This window comes from Calidris pugnax, unplaced genomic scaffold, assembly GCF_001431845.1.
Source record: "Calidris pugnax isolate Ruff unplaced genomic scaffold, ASM143184v1 scaffold54, whole genome shotgun sequence".
Classification (NCBI taxonomy): Eukaryota; Metazoa; Chordata; class Aves; order Charadriiformes; family Scolopacidae; genus Calidris; species Calidris pugnax.
The window spans coordinates 10,127,383-10,147,615 of record NW_015090864.1 but is presented as its reverse complement, the minus strand read 5'-3'; the positions used below and the strand labels follow the sequence as shown (position 1 = coordinate 10,147,615).

General features: G+C 39.5%; 1 protein-coding gene across 4 annotated transcripts in view; it reads left to right on the top strand.

Annotated features, from left to right (window-relative positions):
- Positions 1-20,233, top strand: part of DIP2C (disco interacting protein 2 homolog C) — a 190,638-nt gene that overhangs the window by 75,913 nt on the left and 94,492 nt on the right. For 3 of the 4 annotated variants that reach the window (XM_014945015.1, XM_014945018.1, XM_014945017.1), the window contains 4 exons: positions 4,927-5,058; positions 6,405-6,524; positions 7,460-7,657; positions 17,592-17,683. In XM_014945015.1, the coding sequence (XP_014800501.1) occupies positions 4,927-5,058; positions 6,405-6,524; positions 7,460-7,657; positions 17,592-17,683 (542 nt within the window). The remainder of the gene's footprint in view (positions 1-4,926; positions 5,059-6,404; positions 6,525-7,459; positions 7,658-17,591; positions 17,684-20,233) is intronic. The other variant, XM_014945016.1, reaches the window with a different exon arrangement.

Sequence of the window (20,233 nt, the reverse complement as noted above, 5' to 3'; positions counted from 1 at the left end):
TTAAATATAGCTTTTTTATAATGTGACATTTCAGTAATTTTAAATCTGGCACAGTAAGTCTTCTTTTATAATCACTGAGTTTGCGGTAAATAATACAGCATTTATAGAGCTAAATTAAGATGGCAGTATTCTGCAGAAGAGGAAAAATACAACTTCTTTTACTTGTTTTATTTTGCCTTGTTGTTGTTGACTGGAAAGATCTCTCCTTGGACAGAAACGGTTAAGCTTACTTCAGTGTTTACATATTTTTATTTGTTGTGACAGTAAGATACCTTAAATTGCATCTCTAGTTGGACGGTGGTTGGGATGTAGTAATATAAAGGTTATTTGGATACAAAATATGAGTGATGCCGCTAACAGATTGAGACTGTGATCTTAAGGTTACCATCAGTCTTTGTTGCTAAGATCACTAGAAATGTAAGAGAACCTGCACAGATGATAACTATAAGATGTATTTTTCATGGCTGAGCTACTTTCTGTAAGAATTTGAAATTAAATGGCTCTTTTGTTTCTTTTCAATCTGAGGAGGTGGATTTTGCATTTAAATGTGTTCTGAGAGGTAATAGATTTGAAGTATTCCCACAGATAGCCTTGCTCTTTCAGAGGCAGTGTGCCAGTGATCGTAGATGAATAATCCTCTTTGGTAGGAGAGAGAGCAAGAGAGAAGAGTAAGTTCTGTAGCTCCTCATCTACTGGAGACAATTTGTTCTTGATCACAAGGAACATTTATTCCCAGGGCTTGATGGTTCTTTGGTCCGGGGAGTTGTTCTGCAGAGGCAGATCAACTTACAAGAGAGAACTTACAACTTACATCTGTATATATGGAAGGATGTACTGCCATACTCTGAAGATGCCAATTTTGATAAATACAAATTTAAGGGGCAACAGGAAAGACCTTTAATGATAACCAAAAAGAAACCCTTCATTCTGATATCCATTAGGATTTTGCCTCCACAGTGCACCTCAGACTCAAAGGGAGATTTTCCCATTTTAAGAACTATAGTGAGTTCTGAGAGGGGTTTTGATAAAAAGCTTTGGCTATAATATAATCAGAGTTCAGCTTTGTGGATATTTAGATAATTTGCAGAAGCTACTGTATGTTTTTAATGTTATACTGTTCATTTAATTTGGCTGCTGTTGCTTCTATTATGGCCAAAGTTACAGTTTAGGCTACATATCCTTTAATTATTTATTCTCAACTTTAAGATACTCAAGTGTCTGTACTAAGCTGCAGGGATAATCACTAGTTTGGCACAGGTATCACAATTGTGTTGGATAATTTTTGAACTTAGAGGTCAAACCAGTGAAATCTGTGAAAACATCTAATGTTCTGACCTATCTTTGGGTCAGTACTGTATGTATTTCTAAGGTCTTAAAGTTTCATATGTCTATATTATATTTTTTTATCTATACATATATAAAAATCAAGGAGAGAAAGCACATTGCAAAGCTCAGAAAGTTCATGTAATGAAAATCACACAGGGCTTATCTATGACTGTAAATTTATATAAAGAGTTAACCATCTCACTACAAAATTTCGGCCCTGTAAGTGCATGTAATGTTGCTTTTATATGCTTCAAATATGTTTCTGTTTGAAAATCAAAGGCCTCTATCCAAGACTACATAGATTTCTAATAAAGTGAGTATGAAAGCATGATCCATAAGGCATGACCGATAGTTCTCTTACAACCTTAAAGTTCTCACATGTTATGAGGGGGAATATTCACTTATAATACAGAAGACTAGTGACTCTCTGTCACCTGGACATCAATACGGGAGAAACCCAGCTGATGGACAAAGCCACAGCTCTGGCTGTAGATTTCCCTTCCCTGACAACTGGAAGAGCCGGCTTGTTTGGGAGAAAGAAACATTTTCTTCAAGTATAGTATTACATGGATGCTTTTGGAGATCCCAGAGACTTCTCAAATACATGGTGCTTATGTGTGCTTCCAAACTGCCACTGGGAAGTATTCCTCCAGCTCATTGCTTGGCCTCAAACATGGGGTGCAGTCAGTGCACACACTCTGTCTCTACATGAATGTGCTCTGCATTGTTGGTTCTTTCTGATTTTCATGAAATGGGGTAAACTATATCACTCCAGTGGCAGAAATGAAGAGAGCCTTAACTGGAAACAGCTGTTCTGTCTGTGATCTTCTAATGCAAGAATATTGAAAGAGATGGGAAGAGGAGGTGACGCAAATATGTATGTTTGATGGAAGAAATGCTTTGAAGTCATGCAGCTGTCACAGTTTCTACTTTTTAGTCAACAGATGTGTCAGGATCATTATTCTTAACTAAACCTCAAACAGTGCTTCAAGGTACCTGACATAAGACCAAGCAGTTTTGTACAGATTGTGTCCATAGTCTAGGCCTGGATTGACTGTTCTGCACAAAAAAGGGTACATTTCACATAACGTAACAATTACCTTTTTCTTTAGAAGTCATTCAGACCAAATTTTTGTCTATATGGCTTTCATTTCTCCAAACCTGACTCTGAGAATGGAACTGACTGAGGATTTGTAAATCTAATGGATGAAGCCTACAGCTGTAGATACTGCCATGATAAGACATCTGTTAAGCAGATACTACAAAGGAACACGGGAAGACAAACCTTAATGTTCCTCTTCTGCTAGATAAGTGTTCTTAGTGGAAATGTAAATAGCAGGTGGGCAGCCAGGGTGCTAAAACCCCACTCTTTGGCCAGCCAGTGGTGGGCACCTTGGGAAGAGAGTTTCTTTTAGGAAATTTCAAGTGCCAGTGCTGGTTGTTCAAATGGAAACCCTTCTACAGAAGAGCAGGAAGCTTCTTTCTTGTGTTATTTCACCCTACTCGGCACCATGTGTTACAAAGTATTTGGTTTCAAGTGTACAGATCCGGAGGGAGAGCATCTCTGCTCTGTGGTGCTTTGGATCACGTATCTTCTCTCTCACACATAAGAAAAAAAAACCATCTCAGTGCTAAAACCTGAAAGGAGATACTTCAATTCCAATTCAGTTTGCCTTGTAAAGTCTGAAAGAAGCAAATACTTCACTGAAGAACTGCAAACAATTACAGCTAACTTTAAAAATACTCTTTCATGTTACTAATAGCTGACTAAGTACAATTATTTTCTTAGTCATGATCTCCTCTCCTATTTGCATAGCAAAACTGCATTATAAGTGAAAGATAAAAAGATAAATATCAGCATTTTTTAATTGACTCCGTTATTGGGTAATTCAGTCACGATCTATAAAAAGCTCTTGCCACTTAGCAAGAAAGGGCAAAAATTGTGCTGAGTCTAAAATAGTTGATAATGACAAGACATCTAAAATGAAGATATTATTGAAACAATTACCAGCTTCATTGTCCGAGCTATTATATTTCAGTTGGTCACTTACAGCAGAATATAAGGTGTTTGTTCAGTAAAATCATAACAATGGATGTAATCAGAATCTAAAGGCTCAACTGGACGTGTGTAGGATGGAAGATGTTTTTGAGTTGCATGATAAAAGCCATCTGTGTTTTCCTCAACCAGATACTGTGGCTGAGTGATAAGGTTGAGTCCTTATGATGTTTATGAATATAAACATTAAATAGCAACTACATACATTAATATCATGTCTTAATTTTTCATGATTGTCCATCAAATGCTACTGTCATATGAGAAGTATGCTAAATAATTATCTAACATAGCACCCTAATACTCTATGTGTAGCCTTAACAATTAGTTATCTATGTTGATGGTGCATGAACTCGGGATTGAATGCACAAGAATTACAGTGATCCAAAGTGCAAGACTCATGAAAATGCTTTATAATTACATTGAAGTGAAATTTACCGTGGAAGTTGGTGTTGTAGTAGAGTTACGGCACCATAATGCTTAAAGGGCATATTTAATAAAAAGCACATCTTGAAAATAGTATTGGAACAAGTTGAAGTTTTTCCAGAATTTTTTGCATTTTTAAAGACTCCTACCGTATTGTAAAATGCAGTGCATTCATCACTTCAGCAGCAGAATGAAGACCTGCCTTCTTTAGTATCTCAGAGGCTGCTGGGGATCATTTATGTCAATCGAGACAGAAGTTGTTATTTATTCATGGTATTTATCTCCATGTACTCTAGTGCTGATAAAAATCCGGAAAAAAAAATTATGAGACAACCCATAAAAATAGTACAAATACCTAGGTAATACAGACTCAGGCTTGAAAACATGGAAAAACAAACTGTGGTAGCACGCTGAGTTATCAGGCTATGAAAGAGAAAGATTAGCTCTGTGGAATTGTTTAGCAGTGCTGGCATGAGTCAGACCAAATTGTGTTTGCCTTCTGGAAGGCAAGTCTTTGTTATGCGGAAGAATTGAAATAGCTCTGTCTAAAAATAGTAGACAAGCAAGTGTCCATGCAGAATGCAAAGTTCATGTTTCTTTACATTTTATCTCTTTCCCCTGGATTCCAACCCTGCTATTGATTTTTTTCCTAATATACGAAACAAATTCCTGTCTTAACTAAAATTGGCATATTTAAAATATAGAGGTTATATAGGGGATATGCATTGGAAGTGAGTGTATTGTTTTCATTTAGAAAAAACGATGCAATTATCAATCCAAGGTATATTTGTCCGGGTCTTTTCGTTTTGAGTCTGTTTACAAGCTTTAACTTAGTATAAAATGAAATGTCACTGGAGAACCTACAACTTAATTGTATCAATTTTTTTGGCCAATAGCTTATATGATTGCAGATACACAGCCCCTGTTTTAATCAGTGAAAAATTTATTTATTAAAATCTTGCTGTACATTAAAGTTGTATACATTCATTTTGTGCATTAACTTTAATGCCTGTTCAGATGTTGGGAAAAAAATATCAAATTATATCCTTTCCTCTCCCCTTTGTTTTTCTGCCCTTCAACGCTAGAGGTACACGGTTAAACCTTTTAACTTATTTTCACAGAAAATCATTCTGCCCCTCCAGATGTTACCACTTACACCTCAGAACACTCAATACAAGTAGAAAGACCACAAGGATCAACGGCACGGGTGGCACCAAAGTATGGAAACGCTGAACTTATGGAGACTGGTGATGGTATGTCACAAAGCAAAACTGTTTTCTTTTCGAGTAGTGTAACCTTTTTAGTGGTTACTGTATGCATCTGGTCTTTGTTTCTTCTGGGCACTTTTCACTTATAAACACTTACAAAGTTGCAGCATCCTTACAGTCTTAAAATAAACTGTATAAATGAAGCTGACATAGAAAAATATTTCTTAATCAGCAGAGTTGACTCCCTGTAGAAATTCTTTGGCAAAGGAAAGCAGTGAATCTCTTTGGTTCTGCTTTTATTATGCTGCCTGATTACAGCTAGTCTATTTTTTAATGGCAAAGAACATGACATGCTAGAATGGCTACATCTTGAAAAATGACATAATTGAAGTTTTATTTTTTGAGCATATTTTTTTTGAAAAACAGTTATTTGTAAACCCTTTCTTATTTACTGCTTCTCTTTCTAAAACTTACTAAAAAATATTTCAGCAGGGTGTGGAATTGTTGACCAAGTGTATCACGTCTAAACTTAGCAGCTTCAGCTCTAAAAACCACTTGGTAAAAGTTTTGGAGCCAACCTTATGGAAGGGTAGGAAGATGAAATTTCTTCAATGCAGTGACAGACAGCTAGTAGTTCAGGAACAGATGACATGAACGTTGCAGAGGCTTTGTCCTTGACTAGGGAAAAGGAACCGGGGGGTTGATTGATGGGATGATACACTCAAAGTGCCCCTTGACCCACACTCCTGTTCAGAATTGTGTTTTTCACAGTGCTGTATGGGCAAGCACGCTCCCTTTGGAGATTGCTGACTGGTGGGATTGGCTGTAGGGATCTTCAGTGAATGCAGGGTCATGCTGAATTAATACACAGATGTGAACCATGTTAAAGATGGACACTGGACAGATGTTCACTACAACATAAAGAGCGACCCAGAATAAATGATGGGGCAGAGCCTGTGACCCACACTCCTTGCTGGGTGGCAGTGTAGTCAGACAGTGTTGGTATGACCTGTGATCATGGGGAGGGCCAACACCGGTCTTCTGACTGACCATTGCCAATGCCACCTACAAGAGTTCTCTAGGGTTACTGACATTTGCTATAGGGAGGGCTTTTTCACTGTGCTTCTCTCCCTCAGTCTGTGTGCTGTTTCCCCTCTAATTTTGCAAGCTCACTCTGACATTGTTGTATCGTTTTTGTTTAATTTAGGCATTGTTGTTCCTTTTTGCTGATATGATCTTAATGTCTTAATGTTGAATACTTGAATCACCGTATGGCATGAAACTGTAGTTGTGGTGGCCTTGCAGTCCTAGCCTTTTTCTTACCCCACGTAATGTCTGGTGGCGTTCAGCGTAGCGGTCGACTGATGTCTCCATTGATCCCTGTCCTGCAGGAGTACCAGTGAGCAGCAGAGTGTCAGCAAAGATTCAGCAGCTGGTCAATACTCTAAAACGGCCCAAACGACCACCATTACGAGAGTTCTTTGTAGATGACTTTGAGGAATTGTTAGAAGGTAAAATGACTGTTTTTCAAAAGGTTTGGGGTTCTCTTATTAAAACTCTGTAAAATGTTTGTCTCATGCATTGACTTTCTAGAAAACTAAGTAAGCCTTCCCTGTACTGGCAAGTACCAAAAAGCATTGGTATTCAGTGAAATCTGCTTGTAGTGAGCTTGGACGTAGAGCTGTAGAGTCAAAAGTCTCTCTTCTTTGCTCAGCTCCTGGTTCTGCTTGCAAATAAACCACGAAAGAGAGTGGAGGGAAGCTTTGCTTTGAGAACGTTCAGCTGTGGGTTACAGCCATTGCTTTTGGACACCTATATGAGAAAAACTGTCAGTGAGGGAGCATGTTAAACGTTTTACACATCCTTTATGTAACAGAGAAGCACTGGAAAAATGAACTAAATGTAAGATAGAGACAAGGATAAAGTAAAAAAATAAATGGAGGGTTTTTTTTAAGGAGGCCAGTGCTTTGAGAATTAAGATTTGCCAAGATGTGTTGATTTAAATAGTCTTCGTAGTAGTTTATGAGAAGGCACTGTAACAGAACATGATTTAAATTAATCTGTTACTGATGAGTTGTTAAAGTACATTTTTTTCAGCAGTTCTGCATTTTTGCCAGGGAAAAGTATTCTCCATCTCTCTTTAGGAACAAAGAAAGGTTGATTTTTTGGAAGATAAATATCTGCATGCTGCCTCAACAGTTTCTTTCCCTGTTTGTGGAGCTAGTGTAAGGATAAACACATGCATTCCTGAGATGTTTCAGTTACTTCATCTCTGTGAAAGTTAAAAGTTAATTGTTCTGCTGTATTTCTCTGTTGCTTCTCAATACCTTCTAACACATTATTATTTTCAGGATATTTTGCAAAGGTAACTTATTCTCTTGGTTACACAGGTGTACACAAGGTATAGAATTTACATGGTAACTGTATATCTTTTCATAATCATAAGTTCAACAGCCAGATCCAAACCAGCCAAAGCCAGAAGGAGCTCAGATGTTGGCTATGCGTGGGGAACAATTAGGTGTGGTTACAAATTGGCCGCCTTCTCTGGAAGCAGCGCTGCAGCGATGGGGGACCATCTCACCGAAAGCTCCTTGCCTAACCACTATGGATACTAATGGAAAACCACTGTATATTCTTACTTACGGTGAGCACTCTTCAAACTCCTTGTGCTTTTATGTATCGTATACAGTCTCTATGTGTACAGTAAATGCATAAATATAGAGTGAAAAAGGCACTCCAGTGATGCATCTGTTCCATTTCTGAGTAGGGTAAGACAATTCTGAAGCTGGTGGTGTCCGAGTATGGATTTCTGAGATGTTATGGTATGATTTATTTCACAAAGAGGAAAAGAACTGAGTAGGTACACCCATGGAATCAGACGTTATAAATTAAAACCACCTTTTGAATAAAAATACATCCTAGTGCAGATTTTCCTGAAGTTTAATGTCTAAATCCATTGCTCTTGGATACTGCCCGTACTTTGTTCTGCAAAAGCAGAACCTGGTCTGCAAAATTCACCAGCTTCCTGAAGAAGTTAAAATAGGAGTTTTTCCTGTGTTCTACTGACATTACAGTAGGTGTGATTTGAATTATTCCTCCAGATATGTAGTTGTACACCTAGCAAATGTACCCCCTTGAAATAGATTTGCCAGGATATATTTCAGTGTGATCTTTTGTATGTTAATATAGCTCAGCGTGTACAGCCTGACAACCTATTGCAACCAAGAAAGGCCAAAGGAAAATAAACACAGGCATGTTTGTGACAAATAACTCCTATACAGCTTCTAATTTTGAGATGTTCAAGGGACATTTGGGAGATGTTCAAAGGAATTATTATGAATAACTGTCAAACTTTGCAAACAAGTTGGAACATTTGTGTATGCTATTGTTATGGATGTGAAAAAATGATTTTGCTTTTTTTGTTTTTACCTTCTTGGGGACATAGATTTCTGTGCAGAGAATGTTTTTACATGCTGTGATATAGAGGTCTGTCTGTTTTGCTCGGTGCTGAATGCTCCTTTCCATTCAGGAGTCAGACTGAGTGATGGTCCCTCTCCGAAAAGATGTCTGCTGCAAGTTTGGCATTGCAATATAGTTAAAGGCTTTTAAAGCATTACAGAACCTTTGCAACTGAAGGTCATGCATGAAACATATTCCCCTCAGGTACCTCAGAGTTAAGAAGTTACTTAAGTTAGGGGGCAAACATATGATTCACCGTTGATCAATGGTTTTCTTCCTTAAGGACATGCACTTGGAACTAGAGAAGAACTTTAAAGCTTGCAATTACATATTTGCAGAAGAGCAATTCATATCATCTGCTGAATGCCCTAAATTAATTGGACAGGCAAGGAAATTAAAATGTTAGTGAGAATCAGCTGATTTTTCTGAATATGGGACTTTGTCCAGAGAGTCCGAGCATATGTCCTGCTTGGCCTGAAGGGCTGCAGGCTGAGCAAATCAACCTGAGGAACTCATCCAAGTGGCTCATAAAGCCATCTAGGTTGCTTCTCTGTCCTACGCTCTTTCCAAGCCCTTCTTCTAAATTGTCCAAATCCTGAGAAAAATGAAACTAAAATTCGTGGTTTTATTACTTCCTTTTAGTAGCACTCTACGATATGTTTTTTGCTGTTGCCTCTCAGTAGTTTCCTGAGATCAGAAAAAATAAATTCTTTTCCATTTTTTTCTCCCCTCTCTTTATAGATAGAAGAAATTCCAAACCAAAACATTTCCGAAGAGATTTAGTGAATTCTTCTCCGCTAGCTAGATTTCAAGCTGACATTCTTCTTCATGGGAAATGTCCATTTACTGTGCAATAGCAGTTATCTTAAATGACAACTGCTTTTGAGATACCATTAACATTACAGCCACCTGCTGTTTTATTGGTGACTTTATGAATGATTTTGCTGTAGCTATTTCACCTTTTGTGTCTGTAATATTTTCTAGCTATTGTGTCTATGGCACTTTAAAAAGTTGAACATTAATAGACATTAAGCCTTGAACTTGAGAAATTGTGAATATTCCGTCCCTGGTGGTATTCAAGGCCAAGCTGGATGGGGCTTTGAGCAACCTGGTCTAGTGGCAGGTGTCCCTGTCTATGGCAGGGGGGTTGGAACTAGGTGATCTTTAAGGTTCTTTCCAACCTAAACCATTCTATGATTCTGCAAACTCAGCAAAGACAGTCTTACATATAAATTTTTATCCCTGTGTGTAGCTCCACTGGCCTCAGTGGTAATAAACTTAATAAACTTCTGAAAGATAAGCTAAATCCACAATTATCAGATGGCTAAAACTTTAGAATATCAACACTGAGGACTTTTAGTAGCCTCTGAGTTTGTAGCTCACAGTTATTTTGAGGTTCTTTGCCAGTTTAAGGAAACACCATTACCACGATTTTTTATATGATCACTATTTTGACAAATACTCAAGAGTATTAATAATAATTCTGAGTTTCTAGAGGTTCAGTCTTTGACGTGTTACCGACATGGTCACTGTGAACCTCTTCTTGAGTATTTTACCTGTTTACTGTTTTTGCTTCAGTCTCTTCTCACAGCCTCTTGCATCTTCATGGAAATCCTCTTCATTCATCCTCCAACTTTCTGGTTAAGAGGAGGATCTATGTGATGTCTTTTGATCCCTACTTTTTTGATACATAGCATCTTCTCCAGTTTCTTGTCTCTGCATGGATGAATTGCATGTTTGCCTGCTTATTCTAAACTTCTTTCCATCTTTCCAAACTGGATTCCAGCAGTGTCTCTGTAGCTGTCAGCTAGGTGATAGCCTATCTGAGTACAAGTACTTATTCCCTTAACACCAAGCGTATTTATTTTCTCCTTTGTAGATCATTGTAGACAATCATGCTGTCCTCCCCAGCACTTGGACTGTAACTGGACTATCATACGTGACCCAGACATTCCTTTAGTTTTGTACAGTCCTTCCATGTCCAAAGCTTGGAGGTTATTTGGGGAGCAAATCTTGTCAAATGCAGACCTTTTCCTGCATCTACATAGCAAAATCTCATCCCATCTGTCTCTTTAGTCTTGATTTTTACAGCAGGCTCTCTGGCCCTGAAAAATGCAGTGTTGACCCGTTGCATCTGTCCAGGATGGTTTCATACTTCCCTTTGCATTACAAAAAGGAGCTCCCTGAGAGTCCACAAAATTCTCCTTCTCCAAAGCCTTCCTCACAACTCTTGCTGTCCCGTCCATTGACATGTAAGAGTGGTCAGACCAATGGCCAAGCTGTGCTGTGCCCTGGCAGACAGCACTAGATTGGTGTTATAAGAGCACCCTGTGTGATTTGCTGGAATGAATTTTCCTACCTAACAGTGGCTGATGTGTATATGATACAGTTAGTGTAGATTTAAGTGGCGAGTGCTGTTGTGCCTTAAGGGAAACTAGTTTAAAGAAGTTATTCTTTCAGCTGTTGCTTAAAGTCATCTCTGCCTTCCCATTCCTCTGCAGGAATTCATCTTATTTTAATGCCTCATATCTCCTGTGTCTTTTTCAGCATGTGTTTTGAGCTTTTTGTCTTCATAGCATGTCAGGACTGTTTTCTTCCATGTGTCTCAGATTACTGTATATAGAAGAAATGAATAACTGCACTTGTAGACTTGATCTTTTTTTCAAGCAAGTTTTTGAAGCGGTTTGCCTCGGTTCTTGAAGTTCTTCTCAGTGCCCCAGTTGTAATCTTTATTTAATGTGCTCAAAACTCTTAAACTCTTTCTAGTGAATGAAACACTATGAATATTACTTATTTCTCAAATATTTTGTTCCTCTGGGAACTTGGTTAAGTGGAGAACATCTTAGTTAAGTTATTCACAATCCCTTTATAAATCAAATCACTGAATATGCATAAACTGAAATGTCTGAGATATGGGAAGGAAAGATGTCTTTATCGGGTTTTATGTCAGTCTGAACTCTGACTAGAAACCTAATATGTGCTTTGAGGAAAAGGAAGACAATTTCTGGCTCAGACAAAGTTAATCAGTGTAGTCAGGCATCTGGTTTTGGTATTGTTGGTATTAATAATGAAGCACTTAGTGATTTCTTAGAGGAGAAACGTGAATAAAGGACAATTAAATCCAATATGGTACTTACGCTATCACAGTTACTTTTCTTACTTAAAATGATTATTCTAAGAAGAATCAGAAAGGCTAGGGATAAAGTAAAAAGCCGAAAGAATTTGAGAATGAACAACTGCTGAGCTTTCTTATTGTAACCATTATTAAAAACAACAAAATGAGTACCAATTAACTACATCTGATTCAAAGAATCTCATTTCCTTTATGTAACACTTTCTGTTATCAGATTTTTTAAAAATAATTTTCAGTAGCTCCGATGTATTGTTTCCCATGTCAGAGGCCCATTGGAGACAGCAAGACTAGCAAAAAAGAGCAGAGAAGGCTCTCTGGCCGGGGAAGTATTTTTTCTTTATCCATTTGGATACTCTGGACAAAGAAATGCCTGAAAAATGGCTTGTGGGTTTTTTTGCCCGTAAAAAAATACTCAACACAACTGTAAACCTTTTGAGTCCAAAGTCATGCTCCCTTAGCAGAGGTGATGTAGCTTATACTGGAGATAACCTGAGCTGGCTGAAACTTAACAACATACTGAAAATAGCCAAGCCTAAGCTGTGCTGCACCTGGAACCCGGCCCCCCACGTCCTCCTGGGCCAGGAGTTGCACAATTATCAGGAGGAGAGAGAGGGAAACGAGACTCTTCTGACCAAGCAGCTACATAACCAGACTGTCCTTATCTCTGAAATAACTCGGTGCTTGCAGAGGTAAGGATAGTCACGGTTCAAGTCCCTAGATAGGGACTTGAATGATCCCCCCCTTATGATCGTTTAATACTTTAAACCTTTATTTCTTTAATAAAGAGATGGAAAATGACTTTAAAGAATCTGTATTACAATCTATGATTAAGACTGGAGTATCAAGCACTGTAATAGCAAGTTTACCTCTATTCTCAGAACATTTTTGTTCTTTTTCTTTGGATTTTTTTCTCCCAAAAGACAACAACTTCATTTGCTGGTCAGGATGGATCAAAAGAGTTTATGAAAAAAAGGATTAACAGAAGAGCAGAACTGCAACTATCATTTTGCAAAGGAGAAAAAGTGTCCCTTTACCTGCATAGCATTAGGAAGTTTGCCATTTACACCCTATTTGATAAATACTCGTGTTTCTGTTTAATATAAGAAATGCCATATTGTGATACTGAGAAGATGAATATTTGACAAAATTATTTGCAGTTAAACTTTGGCAGTCTCACGTTGCTGTGCACGGAGATTGGTAAGCAACCACTGGTTTGGCTTTGCTGAGTTAGTGCTGTGTGGTTCTGAAAAGCATCCTGAAGATGATAAGGAAATTGATTGTGGTTTGTTTTCTGTCTGAGTTTTCTCCCTGATACAGCTTTTATCTTATAACCTTCTTTACATTCAACACAAACATATAGTCCTTTTACAGATTTCCAAAGGAAGAGGAAGGGGATTTACTTCAGTGTCATATGGAAAGCATCTAATTTTTGTGAACTGATCCCTTTTTCTGTGGTTTTTAAGTCCTGGAGGTTTCCTTTACCCTCATAATGTGTTGCTTAACCAGATGAGACCAACTATTAACTTACTCCAGCTTGCTAAATTGTAGTTGGTAAATGAATAGACTGTTAAAAAAAGAACAAGATTGAATACAAGTGAGATATAAAATACATGGTTGCTGGTGTAGATTGGCTACTATTCAACTAAATCAAAAGTCCAGTGGCGAAAGAACAGGGGCTTGCCCGACGCAGGTGTCACAGCTGCCAGAAAGCAAGATGCCATTTTCCATCCTGTCCTGCCAAGAATTATCTGCCTGTGCCTTGTCTGACGGATGTGGCTTGGCTTCAGAGACACAGCAGCACTTGCTGGTACTTACTGGACAGTGGGAACACTCAGCCTGGTTTGTGAGTGGGTGAAGAACGTTAAAGGGGACTTGGTCGTCCTGGGTATCCACCTTGCTGGGGCACCCATGCTGGGCAAGTGACAGAAGTGGCTAAAGAAATAGGATCATCTTCAGAAGAAGACGACTATTTCAGTAAATGCTTAAGCACTTATAGTTTAGGCAATGATAGATGCAGAGAAAAGCTTAATTTCTTACCCTCTTGGGGAGTTATTCAAGATCTTGGAAGGCAGCACCACAATTAGCAGCTTGATGGGAGGTAGGAACAAGGTTATAATTAGTAGTAATGGCAAGGTGTGTGTTAACTGGATGTTGTTGGGTTTCTTTTTTCCAAAATCAGCTTGGGAGGCTTGTCTATGAACACCTATCACTCTGCTTTGTTCAGGAAATAGTTTTGTGATCTGAAAACCAAGGGGTAATTCAGGTACTTAAACATCTATTGCTTGTGTTGCCCATGGTGTGTGTGTGTGTGAGTGGCAGACACGGCACAGGGGCTGCAGAGCCCGGGCCCCTTCTGGAGGGTACCCTCCTGCCTGAAACACCACTGGACATTCAGATCTCTTGCTAATGAGTTATCACCGTAGACGACTTAGCAATTCTTCATTTTTAAGTGCAAGAAAGCGGCTCATGTGAGCAGATCAGAGCCCGGCAGGGTCAAATCCTAGGCGTGTTGTTCGACCCTGCTGCAGCGGGGACGTGGCAGGAAGGTGAAGAGGAGGGCTCGGGGGGTCTGCTCTGTGCCCAGGAAGCAGCCCCAGCACTCGGGGTTCCTGCACCCAGCGGTGGGAGCTCGGCCGGGCCAGAGGCAGCTCTCGGCGGTGGCAGCGTGGCTGGAGGAGAGCTGCTCTGGCATGGAGCCAAAACAGGGGCCCGTCCACTTGCTGCGAGATGAAACTGCTGCTTGAGTTCCCAACATCTGCCCTCCTCGCTTCAAGCCAGCTTATCAGAAGATTAATGGCGGCGTGTTTGTCTGAGGAGGAGCGGTGCTTCGTCGTGCTCCGGCTGAGGACAATCCTTGGCAGCCCCAAACAGCCGGATGTCCACCACAGCCCCTCGAACGAAGGTGTCTTTCCCCACATGAGGATGGGCCTGGTGGCACTGAGCCCCGTCTGAGGGTGGGTGAGGCACAGCTGGCCCCCCCGGCACTGAGGCCACCCTCTCCCACAGCCCAGATGTGGCAGCGTATGGAGGTCACACCAAGGTCATAGCATCAGGATTTGTGGGAGAGGTTTTAGCAATCGGCTTTTTTTCCCAGCGACGTCTAATCTCTCAAGTTTGCAAAGGAAGAACTGCAGCGAATTGCAACCGAGGCAAAACCGAGGAAGGAAATACTTCAAAGATTTCCTTCTTTATAACATCCTCCGTTACTGAGGGCTTTTATCCTGCGGTCGTGGAGTCCTTTGTGTTTTTCAGTGACATTGCAGGGGCCAAACAGCCAAGGTGGCAAAATCAACCCACGGTTCAATCCACCTCTGCTCAGAAGCTTGTGCCCCATCCAGCAGCCCTGATGATTCACACGTTCCTGGCTCCAGCTTCTGGATTACTTCTCCCTTTGTAACCCCCTTTTTTATTTATTTTTTGGAACGCGGCTACATACCCTGGAAGAAAAATCCCGGGCTTCCTGCCGAACACGATGCAGTTGAAGATCTCACCATGGGCTTTGCTGGCGAGGTGCCCCATGGGCTCTGCAGAGACAGCAGGAGCCGGGGGTGGCAGAGCCCACATGAGTCAGGGCGAAGTCATGGGGCTTTTAGTGGCCACAGGAGAGATGGTACCTTGCAGCTCCTTCCCAGCTGGATGAAAATGACCTGCTTTGTTCCAGCTTTCCACACTTTCATCCCCATACACACGTGCAGTTAGCTCAGCTAAATAACAGAATTTGGTATTGCACCAGTAAATAGAGCAGGAAAGGGCTGTGATGGCAGAAAATTCAAGTCTTTTCTGACCCATAGAAAATATTACAGGCATTTTCTGTGCAGTGTGAAGTGGGTTTAAATAAATGTGAGGAGTTAGGGGGACAACCTTTTATGCTCTATGTTTCAGAAGCTGAAGTAAAATTTTGTCAATAAAAGAACATAATGCCAGAATGTATTTAAAGACAATTATTTAAAACTTTACTAGAAAGTACTCCTTCAAATTTTCTTAGTATTTGAGAAAACTTAATTTCTGCATTTACTTAGATCACTTATGTGGAGATGGTTGTACTGCATACCGAGGTACTTCTGAAAGAAGGCATCTACATACTTTATATGAATAGCCCTTAGATTTTGAAGAAAATATTGTGAGATGGCACATTTGATAGATGAAAAATTAGTGTGACTATTTAAGACTTGTAACAGATTTAATCTCCACAGCTCAGGCAGAACTTTTCACAGCAGCCCCTTTTGTCTCTCAGAAAAGGGATTAAAAACTCAAATTCATTTCAGACTTGAAAGTGTTTTGTGTAAAGATGGTTCTTTCTTGTAATTCAGAACTTTTGCTAGGCTTTTGATTTCCATTCTCCAATTCTCTGTATCATTACTAATTGCTCTTTTAAGTTTGTAGCCACTGAAACATCAATGTTGGAAACCTTTAAGAAAAAGAATATTTGTTTTCTTAAGGCATCCTTGTTTTTATCCTGCTTGCATGTCAAGTTTAAGTGTTTACTGTAGCAGCAGGGGTGCTTTTAAAGACTTACTTTCCATCAAATGCAGGTAGTTCTGCTGTAGTGCAGTGAGAGTGAATCCTGCAGATGTACTCCTGTATCCATGCAGAGTTTTTAGTGGAAGAGAATTGAGTCATGTTTATTTCTGAGCATCGAGGCCATTCAGCATGCAAATATTGGAGTAATTTTAGATAAATTAAAAACTTTGCAAAACATAGTTTGATGATACAATATTACTGTTTTCATAAGAAGCAGTTGCATTTAGTACTTTCTCAGTAACAAGCAGCAGTGACCCTTCCAGTTTTCCTTAAGAGGAAAAAAGAAAATCTGGCCTTCTCATCATAAGTTATATTTACATCAGGTTTGCACTTAAAAATAATTCAATAGCATTGCGTTTTATAACCAGGATGTGGAGGAACTTACTATAACAACTGCTTGGCTTGGTTATAAATAGCAATACTGCCTGTTTGGGAGCCTGAACTGCTGAACCCCATAGGTAATCCGTTGTCAGAACCTATTATCGTTTAAGTTATTGGTTGGCATGAATTAAAGATTTGTTACTGTCAGACTGAATACTGCTTAAAGACAGTACCTGGGGGCCAGCCAAGAACAAGGGCTCTTACTCTCGGTATTGTTCAAATGGAAGTAACAAGGTCTCTAAACAAAGGCAATCTGAAAGAGCTTACATGGTTGGAAGATGTCAATCACTTGTAGGATTAATGAAAGGCATGTAACGTGGCTATTGAGGTCTTCATTAGAGACATTTTTCTTTAAAGAATGTTGGGGTGGGGTCTTGATAAGGATTAGCTGAGTGCAGAGATGGAGATCTGAAGCAAGGGAGAGGAGAGGTGGTTAAAAGGAAGGGTACCTGGGGCAAGTGAAATGAAAATGAAGGGAAGGGAGGATATGGAAGGGGTTGAGAAGAAAAAGCCGAGTTAAACGGAGGAAGGCCCAGAATTAAAAGTGGAATGCAGGTGTGCTAAGGATCAGAGGGTCCCTGCTGCTTCAGTGTGCCCCTTTGGCTGTGGGGTGTTTTCTGTTTGTTGGATTTTTTTCCTTTCCTCTGCCTCTTGGGACTCCTTTCTTTTTTCCCTTGGTGGCTTGGGGTGTGGAGAAGTGCCATCACGAAACTTGAATAACACCCTCGGAGGTCAGCCTGGGCTGAAATGCCACTTGTCCAGCTTGCTACAGCTAAGGGTGTTACAATGGGGCTTGAAAACGTTCCAGCCACAAAATAAGAAAACTACTTCTGCCATGGAGAAAACTGTTCTTTTTATTTTCTTCTTTAAAATGCTGCTGTCTTGAAAAAAAAAGATGTTCAAAGAAAGCTTATGATAAGTAGCTAAATATTTCCACTAGTCCTAGTAGTGTTGTCACATTTAGTTGGAAAACTAATAATATTCCTACTACTTTTTTCCACCACTTAGGTATTCTTTCCCTTTTATAATCTTGTAAAACATAAGAAGAATTTTAAAATTAATTTCACAAATCTTGTGTTAATAGGAAAACTTTGGACCAGAAGTATGAAGGTTGCTTACAATATACTACATAAATTAGGCACAAAACAAGAACCAATGGTACGACCTGGAGACAGGGTGAGTATCTTGATTTTTAATTACTAATAATTCAGATCCCCTGTTGACAAAGAAATAATGAGGTATTTGGGATGCTCAGAGGAAATTAATGAAGAGAAATGCTGGGGGTGTGAAATCTGCCTTTTATTCAGGAAAAGGCTGATCATTCAGACAGATGTTTTGAATTGTGTAATACATAACCTGAGCTCATACTTGCTGAATGGTAACTTGAAGTTGTGGCAACATCAACAATAAACATTCCCATGGAAAGTGATTTTTGGACATAGAACAGCAGTCTGTTTAGCAAAAGCTTACTTATGGAGCCTGGAGGTGTCATGTGGGTAAAAAACTTACTTACTAATGACTTTGTAGTTGTTGAGATGGTAGAAACAAGAGAAGCATTGTGGAGGACAAACAAAGTAAGCACATTTTGGCAGCCACTTAAATAAATAAATTACGCTGACTGGTAGTATGGAGAATATTTCTATTCCTGGTTCCTGAGTCTAGAGGCTGAATCTAGGTAAGTGGGTGAAGTCCACAGAGACCAAGGGTTACAGAGGTAATACTTGAAGTTGTGAAATGAAGAGAAGAACACCTTATGCTTTTGCTACTGATGTACTTACAAACCTACCACTTCCTCTGTCAAGGCTGGCCAAGCCTGCGACCTCACTTCTCTGCCAGAGCGTGTATAGAAATTTCCACAGGTCCCGTTCCAGGTTGGCTTTAAGCCGTGGAATGGAGATTCCAGAACAAATTCATCAGAAATGCAAATTTTAGTCCTGCCCTAGTGCTTTGAGTTGTGAAGTCTTCCTCCCCCAGGATCTGGGCTAATTCTCAAATTGTTTGTTCACTTGATCCTCTCGTGCCACACGTGAGAAACATGTCTGTTTGCATTACACTTTTCTTAGGGCTTCAAAAATGAGAGCATGCAATACTGCTTCCCAAATGAAAAAAGGAGAAAAAAAAATAAATGAAACCTGACAATCCTTCTTATGTTTCTTTTTGAAATAAATCATAAAAAATTTAACTGAAGGATCTCTTGATCCTTAATTTAAATTGCTTCCTACAATGGCTTTCAGCCAGGAGTAGGATCTGAAAAATCTCTTTTACTTGATATACAAGTGTGTCTCTAAGCAACAGCAGAATTCTAAGTTGTTCAAGTGTACACATCAAAACTATCCACCCAGAAAGCTCCAAAAGGAATAAAGTTCACGTACGGGCCGTGCACATCTCTCCCTATCTATTGTGCACTAACTGCCCATCTTTGTGTTCATTTACTGCAGCAGCCACAGGCATCTCCTAACATTAAGAAAGGATTTGTGGATAATTCAGCCTGAAAGCTGGAAGTTTAGCTAGTGTAGGACACATAAGCAGCAAATTGCAGCTCTTCTAAAATAAGTCCGCCTAGAATACAGTGAAACAAATGTTTATAGCTGAGTGCTGAAAGCATATGCTTTGCGTTGTAAAAACATCTTGCCTAACATCACTGTGTAACAGAAACATGATCATCTGAAGCAACTCCATGTTGAAGGTGAGGTGTTTCTGTACGTCTGATGTTCTCGGCTGTTATTCTGGCTGTTATCCCCCTGTTGCAATAACATAAAAGCTTTCTGACCTCTTTGAAGGTGGCTTTTTATTCTAAGTAATGTATTTTGTGTGACAACAGTTAAGGTAGTTTTTAAATACTAAATGAAATGCAGACATGTATTTCTGGTCTTTTCTAAATGAGAGCGTAATTGTTTCCTGATGTTAATATTATATAAAATCCGGAAAGGGCTTTTTCCTTTTAAAAGCATCTTCTATCAATACAATCTCTATATTTTGTGACTACCATTACATCACTCCTAAGGTTCTTTGTCTGAGCCAAAAAATAGGTGAATGTGCCTGCATTTGATTCCCTATTTCTGGTTCTATTATAGTACACAAAGAACTGCATTTGCCTTCTATAGTAACTTCAGAAATTTAACCTTGTGTCACCCCAGACAGCTGCCTGGAAATTAAGCTTGCCCTCTGAAATATCTTCTGTATAACCCGATTCTCATCTGGTAATATACACTCGATGTTTTGTTTTCCTTCCTTTTTGGTTTTGCACACGTTATTTATTTATTTGGTTCAGGTCTGCTAGTGATTAATGTTTTTTGGAGGGGAAGTTAATGCCTCATTCCCACTGGACTTCAGTGAGATTTTTTTCACCTCTGTCAGCTCCTTTGCAAAGATTCACAGCCAAAACTTTGCTGCGTGTATGTAAACAAAGACCAAGACAAAACCCAACAATCTTCAGAGTATCTTTTGGGATCTTTCAACATCTTTCAGATGTTTGCTGGGCTCAGCAAACTCTGCTGTCCCCTCAGTGCACCTAGCAAAATCCCTTCCTTTCCATTTCCCCTGGGGCTATTTATGGTGTGTGCATGGAAAATACATACAGTAAGATCTGCACAGCCGTCTCCAGCAGTTGGCTTCCTTCATGTGCAAGCGTACAAATCAAGTAGCAATGCATTTTCTCTGAAGTTTCTCTAAACAGCTCTGAAGTTATAGGCTTCAGCTTAAAAACAGAAATATTTTGGTCCTACT